At 37.8% G+C, this 8,572-nt stretch overlaps 1 protein-coding gene across 1 annotated transcript in view; it reads right to left on the reverse strand.

The window, feature by feature from the left end:
- Window positions 1-8,192, reverse strand: part of LOC764545 (dynactin subunit 2) — a 13,237-nt gene extending 5,045 nt beyond the window's left edge. Inside the window, exons 1-10 of the mRNA XM_030990201.1 lie at window positions 8,109-8,192; window positions 6,518-6,580; window positions 5,187-5,283; window positions 4,447-4,514; window positions 3,827-3,925; window positions 2,935-3,095; window positions 2,167-2,317; window positions 1,446-1,511; window positions 888-926; window positions 254-403 (exon numbers count right to left, since the gene is read on the reverse strand). Of these exons, the coding sequence (XP_030846061.1) occupies window positions 254-403; window positions 888-926; window positions 1,446-1,511; window positions 2,167-2,317; window positions 2,935-3,095; window positions 3,827-3,925; window positions 4,447-4,514; window positions 5,187-5,283; window positions 6,518-6,580; window positions 8,109-8,144 (930 nt within the window). The 5' untranslated portion in view covers window positions 8,145-8,192. The remainder of the gene's footprint in view (window positions 1-253; window positions 404-887; window positions 927-1,445; window positions 1,512-2,166; window positions 2,318-2,934; window positions 3,096-3,826; window positions 3,926-4,446; window positions 4,515-5,186; window positions 5,284-6,517; window positions 6,581-8,108) is intronic.
- Between the last annotated feature and the right edge of the window lie 380 nt (window positions 8,193-8,572).

Below are 8,572 nucleotides of genomic sequence, written 5' to 3' on the forward strand. Positions count from 1 at the left end.
AAGCTATCCCGATAAGGCGCTCAGATAAACAACCATTTTTCTTCTCCAACAGGCTACTCAATTCCTTCACCTTTTGGTTCAAGCCCAAGTCTTTGGAAAAGACAAGGGTCCCGGTTTTAATCAGGATTAAGGTTATGGTTAAGGTTAAATTAATGTGTTATATAAAGGACCAACATTTGGAAGCAATTGGATACCAGTGCGACAACAGGACCACAGGTCTAGAATTCCCTGCTGATTAGCTAAACTGGCCTACCTTGCTATCCTTGCCTGCATCTTCCACAGCGGACTTCTTCTCCGAGACCTGGTCTAGCCTCTGAAGTAGACCCTGGATCCTGGCCTCGATGTGGTCTACTTGACCAACGTCCAAGATGGCTACCCTGGCTTGAAGCTGACTGACCGATTCCTGAAACGGATTAACCAATCATCTCTAATGGCTGACACATTCACTTCACTTCGCTTACACTTTATTCATTTAATTCCATCTTCTTACAGGAAATTTAGTTTACAATAATTAAAAGACATGCAACTCCATACATGAACATGTATATAAATGAAGTTTTGTTGGGTGCAATTGAGTATTACCCATATCATGGGCTCATCCTGGGGCAAAAATAGTTTTTTCATAGTCAAGGACACCATACCCCTCCCTTTGGGTTTAATAATTACCATAAATCAATTACCTGAACTGCTTCTACTTTGATATTTTCTTAATATTGTATCCGATACATGGTAACATAAATGACAGATATTATGGGTTATACATGAATGGGCAAGCCAAGTGAACAAAAACTATTTCTTTAAAGGTTTTTTATTTTAACTGACAATCAGTGATACTGACACTGACAGTGCATATCCATGGGAATCAAACAAGATAAAATGGTACCTACCATTAGACTCTTTGAACTGGAATCTGCTGTCAATGAAGCCTGAAATCAAATCAAACAACACTCTAGAAAATGATAACTTTTATACATGTTTACATGATATGGTAAATGGCCTTATACAGAGCAGACCAGAGAGTTGATCTGTGATTGATATCGGTCGCAACTATGTACATAAGAGATCGAAGACTGCAAACTTGCAATTGATTTGGATCAATCGCAACTCTTTGTAAGACAGGACCCTGAGTTAATCATTTAACAATACCTTCTCAACATAAAATTGGAGATAAATATCAAATGTAGATTCATGAATATAATTTTGTTCTCTATGTAGTTTTGAAGGATGCATGCAAAGTTTTGTGATGATCAGTCACTTCGCAGCAGAGTTCTTGGGGGTATGATGGGCTTGATTCATCCCCAACCCCCTTAAAAACATTTTATACTTCAGCTTAGTATTTAATATATTAGCAAGAAAGTACCCAGTACATCTATTTGATAAAAACATGTATTTCAACAAAATTACCTCCATAATGTAAAATTGGAAAGTATAAAATATCTACTTACAAGCTTTTGTGGATCCTGACCAAGCATAGCCTCAAGTCCATTCAGCCTCTGCTCCAACTCGGCTCCCTGTGAAATCAGACACAAAAATAATAATAATAAACATGGTGCTTACAAAGCGCTTACCACCAAAGTCTCTAAGCGCTATAACGAACAAAACACAATGATAAACAAATACATATTAAACAAAACAAAAAATTACAAATAAACCTACAAATTACAATACATATGAAATATACATCAATGTAAACAGAGTAAGTTAATCATCAAAACGCAAAGATATGATCAGAACTCTCTGCCTGATGGACATTCGGCAGTAATGTTTGCACACACCTTAACTGCACAGGGCCAGCTGATCATGTATTTACTATGCACAATACCAGGAAAATCTCTAGGCATCGTGCATGGTGAATACATAACCAGTTGGCCCTGCACAGCTGAGATGCACAAGGACGATACTGCGTTACCACAGTTAAATCTGAATTAAGAGAGGCGCAGCCCTGAAGGAATTTTGCCACTCCGGTGCCTGAGGCTCTACAGATTTAGTTGGTGTCTCAAACAAACCTGATGATGTTCATGAAACTAGATTTGTTGTTGTTGTTGTTGTAGTTGGGGGGGGGGGGGAGGAGAGGAGGGGAGGTAACATTTCTAGTATAGGCATATATTCAAGTCTTTATTTTGAAGATAAATTTACTACTATCAAATTTGTCAGGGATAAACCTACCTTTGACACTTGAGTGAACTTGTTTTGTTCTGGTCTGTAGTAGAGTTCGTAGGTCACATGGCCGTCTTTGGTCTCCTGAGTTCCCTTCTTGGGAGGGGTCGAAGGTTGGCCGGCTTCTTTCTTGAAAGCATCCAGCTGATTGAAGAGTTTCCTGTTAAATGAAAATAAAATTAGCAAATGTCATTCTTCAATAACTGTAACTTTGCTATATATCTCATATCTTTCTCTCTATGAGGAGGCGTGATAACTTAGTCGGTAGAGCAGTGGTCTCGTAATCCGGTAACCAGAGTTTGAAACCAAGTCGATGCGCTAGTGCCCTTTGGTAAGGCATTAATCCTTATTACCAGGTCCCTGGGAGAGGACCTAAAGCCGTCGGCCGTCTGGTTGCTTACTTACAAGCATTTATGCTTTCTTAGCAGTCAGGTAAAATAACCATCAGGTCACATCACAATTTGTCTATATCTTTCACAACTTTTCATTTTCTAAATATGGTACTGTTAGTGATGGTACATATTTATGGGCACACCTTTTTCAGACAAGACAATCCTGTAAATATTGTAATCACAATGTTTTTCTGAAGAAGTTTAGACCAAGTTCTCATGGCTTGTGTGCATTGGGCCTCTGTTTATATCTTACAATTCGTTGATATGGAATAAAGATTAGAAGATCCATGTGTAGTGGGTCCTTGTTAAGTTTAAGCACTAATGTATTCATTGATCACTGGTTATTTTGTATACTTGCTTTCAGGAAAGAAATAAATGAACATACTTTGGAAGTGAGCCCTGAGGATCAGCAGCTTCTATTACAGACTCATTCCCCAGGATTTTCTCCAGATGAAGTCCATAGAGCTGTTGCTGTAGTACGCTGATATCTTGCATCAAAGTGGCTGGTGATACCCCTACACCTGAAGACTCTTCCTTGGCAGTTTTCTGTGGATGTGATTTTCAAACCAAACAATATTATTATCTCCGACATGAAACTTTCTACAATTCACTAGAAGGTGACATTTCAATATATTTTTGATAATACAAAAACAGCGCGTTTGTGTTATTAATTATTCCCTGCTTATAGTCATTGGATCTCAAGATCTGCCCATGGTTGAATATCAAGGACACATGTACTAACAAATTTTATGAAACATATACTCTACACATAACCAATACAACAGGAGAAAATCTGCACATCTCATACAATCTTGCCACCTGTAGACAAAGACTTCTTTAAGAACAGTGTCTAGTGGCTACAAACAATGTGGTGGCTGTCACTATGAAAAAGCCTTGCATAACATTTAAAATATACATGTCGATTTGGGATATGTATAGACAAAAACTCTCTTCATCAGATTCACAGCATATTTGGCATGTGTAGATGTCAACCTGACCTCCAAAGAATCTTCTTCTCCCCCCCCCCCCCCCCCCCTCCTTCAAAAAAAAAGTCCTCTTTAATGTCCAAATAAAATAGGGTTAACAAAGTTTGAAAGGATCTGAAAGGAAAAGAAATATGAGGTGAGAAATAGAGATGGTTTGACTTAGGGTTGCATAGCTGAAGATAGAGAAATACAGAGAATGTAAAAGAAAAGAAGAAGTGAATCAAACAAGGAAGAAAAGATAAACACATATTAAAAATTAAAAGAGTATCGTAATGTCCAGAAAATACTGACCTGTAGTTTGTCTACCTCCTGTCCTAGGTCTCTGATCTCATGTTGTAATCTCTGAAATCTCTGAACTGGAGTTTCCTTGTCCTGATAGCCATCTTCTAACTAAAACAGAAAAAACAAGAGAAGAAAGACAAACTTGAAGTCAACGTATTGTAAGACAGATAAATAAAAGACTAATCTCATCTCGAGGGTTGCGGCAATAGTATGTGCCATGCTTGATCAACACTTATTTTTTTGCAAAGGGGTCATTTTAAGAAAAATGTAAAAGTGATGTTTTTAAAGGAATAATTAATCAAATTTAGGGTTATTTTTCCCTGCATTCATTTTTGCTAAGCCCTTCTAAAGTTGTTGCACTGCCTGTAAATAATAAATTCCCAACTCATTCCTACACTAAATCTATTGATAAATCTCCGTCTTGTTGCTACAATGTAACATTTTTTTGCCTTTCTCTCTTTCTCTTTCAATCTTCTTCCTCTCCTCCTTTGAGAGGTACAAGTCAAATACATTCATCAAACTAATTTTCAAAAGGTACTGGAAATAAAGTATGGGAAGAGGGAGAAAAACAATGTGAGAAAAGCAGAAACATGCTTATCACATGTTTAGGGGTAATGAACGGTACTTACGATTTCATATTCCTTCTTAGGGGCAACATACCCAGTACGCCTTGCCTGGCTGATTCGATCTGAAAAATCTAAAGAGAAAAGGGACATAAACTTCATATATAGTCTACTTTTTGAATATTTGGTGAAAAGATTTTTAGAGTCTGTAAAAAAAACTCTGTAATGTCTGTATATATTACCAGAACTTATATCTTATATAATAAATTTTAAAAGCCATAGTCAGGACTACTATATGTAGCTCAATTTCTGTTGTTTCTTCATTCCATTCTTGGCTATTGTACATTTGGTACTTTAAGCCTCTCTAAAGTGTTAGGAGCCCAAAAATATGATGGCGAAAATTCACTTTAATTGTATAATGAAGTGATTTAACAATGACTTCTGCAAGGATTTTCAGAATAAATGTGTTTCAAGATGAATATTGATGAAAGAATAAAAAATGTAGCCTCTTTGCGTACTACACAATACCCAAATATTTGTTGCGAATTTGGGGCTCCCAACTCTTAAGAGGGGCTTTAACATCACTTATCTGTAGTATGAGAATCATTTTTCATTGTTACCTAAAATCATATCAACTATACCAAATATTTGTTGCGAATTTGGGGCTCCCAACTCTTAAGAGGGGCTTTAACATCACTTATCTGTAGTATGAGAATCATTTTTCATTGTTACCTAAAATCATATCAACTAGATGATTTCTTTTAACTGGAACAATTTGTTCATTTTTTATTATTATTTCTACTTACCAACTTGTCCTGAAAGAAGCATCTTGTCCTGGAATTTGTTGAATGCTTCTTTAGTATTGATGGACAGCTTCTCAACAGATTCACTGCTCAGTTCCGCCTGCAAGAGATGAGAATGCAATAAAACAAAGAAAAGTTCTAAGTTAAAGGCATCGTTTAACAATGTTGAATCTGAGATGCATGGCCCTACGTGTTATCAGTGTCTGTGATATGGTGTAATATTGAAGCCCTTCAAAATTGCGCTTCAAAACGATCATGAAGTACCTCAAAAGAGTAAAAATCTTTGAGCGACCAGTTTTACCATACTAATTTTTCCCAATAAACTGTAGTGTTATAACAACCGTTAGAAAAACAAATAAATGAAATTTCTATTTCAACTCATAAATATCTTGATAATCAGACAGGCAATCGGCTTGTAAGTCATGGGATTCCTGACTGGCCTAAAGGTTTATAATTACGATTGCAGCATGAGCTAAATCCAGGATTTTGTTTCAGAATCTGAGGCAATGTTACAGAGTCACTTTAATGCACCCCTGTGAATAATGACATCTGTGACAATAAGTAGGTGGATACATTAGTGGCAAATTTCAACTAGGAAAGTATGACCAATCAGGTTGTTACAAATACAATTTACTCTATAAGCTTCTCCACTCTCCTTCATAAAAACACAGGCTTTATAAAACAATATTTTATCAAAATAGGAATGTATTCATGAACATGGAAAATATTCAACAAGGGCTCGACACAAATAGAAGTTTGGTACCCATGGATCTCCAAAACTATATAATCATATTCCGAAGGGCAAGGATGGGGGAAAAAAATTATGGGAGTTTGTGTGGAGCCTGGTGTGGAGCCTGGTTTGAAGTTGTTGGTTTTAAAAAGAAACATTCAGGCTCAATCAAATGGGTATTGATGATTTTCAACAAACACCTGTTTCACTCTCTCTGGTTTCTTGTTTGTGTGATTATTACAAATGTTACCATACCAATAGGACAATGAATAAAATTGAGTTGAATCAAAAATGGTTTATTTCAATGGGCATAGACTACTTCAATAGGAGGCGCGATAGCTCAGTTGGTAGAGCAGTGGTCTCGTAATCAGGTGACCCGGGTTCGAAACCAAGTCGATGTGCTAGTGCCCTTTGGTAAGGCATCTCTAGGAGAGGACCTAAAGTCGTCGGCCGTCTGTTTGCTTACTAACAAGCATTTATGCTTTTTTTTAGCAGTCAAGTAGAATAACCACCACCATCTCCCACCATACTATCCTTTTTGTTTATTATTATAGAGCAGTGATTCCATTCCACTGTCAAAGTTCATTCCTGGAAGCGCACTTACCAATTCGCGTTGCTGATCATCTTCTGCCAAGTCATTCGTCTCATAAACATCAGGCTGGGTGTCCTGAAAATTGTAAAAACATGTAGATCCATCAGTTTTGATTTCAAATGAGACACACTTGTTAAATTGTAAGGTATTTGTAAATTCAAATTTTCTTGAAAGCAGGGAGTTCATGTAGGTCTACAAATAAATAAGCATAGGGTTTCCGCACTTCCTCAGTCTCAGAAAATAACTCCCATCAATTCATCAGATCATCACTCTTCATTTTCAGTCATTCAAAAAAATCTAATGAGTAAAAATCCTATCGAAAACAATATCGTTAGTGACGTTCGTTTGTCTCGCAATGTATGGTCAACAAGGGATCTAAAAGATCACAACGTTTCGTGCGCCGCTCCAACACTTTGTCAGGTGATAAAATATATTGTAAGGAAGCATGTTTTATACTCTACGGGTGGACCATTTAGTAAAAAATCCTTGTTCACAACATTTGTCAAATCAGCATTTTTTTTTTACAGATTAGGGTCTAGATCTAGATCTAGATCTAGATTAGACCGAATTTTCCGTCTCTTTCGTTCGTTAGCCTCTTATTGGGGTAGGGTCGGCCGGCTCTCTCTTTAGAGACGGAAACCGTCTATACACATTCCCTTGATAACGCCACGGCCATTTCAGGTCGTAGCGTTTTGCCCCCAAAATCCCCCAAAATGTCATTTTACCTCGTGCATGTTATATTGTAAATTAGGCCTAGGTCTAGGCTATAATAAATCAGTTCCACTTACCAACTTGACTGAAATAATCAGTTTAATAGTCCCTTTTTAGGAATTTATGGGTCAAAATCGAAATCCATGTTGAAAAAGATTTTCAAAATGGATTTCGATTTTGACCCATAATTTCCTAAAAAGGGACTATTAAACTGATTATTTCAGTCAAGTTGTTAAGTGGAACCGATGTATTATAGCCTAGGCCTAATTTACATGTGGATATGCACGAGGTAAAATGACATTTTGGGGGATTTTGGGGGCAAAACGCTACGACCTGAAATGGCCGTGGCGTTATCAAGGGAATGTGTATAGACGGTTTCCGTCTCTAAAGAGAGAGCCGACCCTACCCCAATAAGAGGCTAACGAACGAAAGAGACGGAAAATTCGGTCTAGATCTAGATCTACAGTTACACTGTAATTAATTGCCCCGCCATATCGACATTATAATAATGGATCACTGTATAATGACTAAACTGTGAAGCCGAGTGAGCATAAATGGCTCATTAATAATGTTATTTTCCGGATAGATCTACACGTACACAATCCCCCAAAATAGGCGTGCCCCGTGCCGGAGGTGGAGCTGATCCAGCGAGCTCAGGATCATAACGCCCCCGTCCGTAGCGGTGTGGTTAATCCAGTCGTACCGTACAGACTGCAGTCCTCAGGGATAATGGTCACATATGAAACAAGATCGAAGTGAAAATATGTTCATTCTTTCAACCTTAGTGTACAATTCATACATTATTACAGACGTACAATACATATGTATGTGACAAGATAAAATTATGTGCCTAAAACTACAAGAAAATTCGGCAAACATGGTAAATACTCACGATTCCAGGAAGGTTTGCGTACTTCGGGTCCGCCATTTTTATTTAGCTCTAGAATCTATGTTAATAAATGCGCGCGCGCTTGCTGATTCATTTGCATTGTACCAAAATTGATAGCGCGCGCTGTAGTATCTTTCTTCTTTTTCGTGCTGCTCCTCCACAACCACTTCCAAAAGTAGCATCATAGCATTTACCCCCCCCCCCCCCCCCCTAGTTTGGGATAGTTTTTCTTTACAATACATTTTTTAAATGCCTGTATTTAACACCCACTTGAAGAGAGGTCCACCCCAAACAAAAAATGAATTGACCTATGACCATGGGTGTCGATCCCGGGTGGGGGGGGGGGGGGGATGGGGGATATATCCCCCCCCCCCCCCCAATATTTCGGGTGGAGGGGATGGCCTGTACAATCATTCCCCCCCCCCCCAATAATTCACCATAAAAAAATAATAATAAAGAGAAAAATT

The sequence above is a fragment of the Strongylocentrotus purpuratus genome, unplaced genomic scaffold (assembly GCF_000002235.5).
Source record: "Strongylocentrotus purpuratus isolate Spur 01 unplaced genomic scaffold, Spur_5.0 spur5_scaffold_19, whole genome shotgun sequence".
In the NCBI taxonomy this organism is placed as follows: Eukaryota; Metazoa; Echinodermata; class Echinoidea; order Camarodonta; family Strongylocentrotidae; genus Strongylocentrotus; species Strongylocentrotus purpuratus.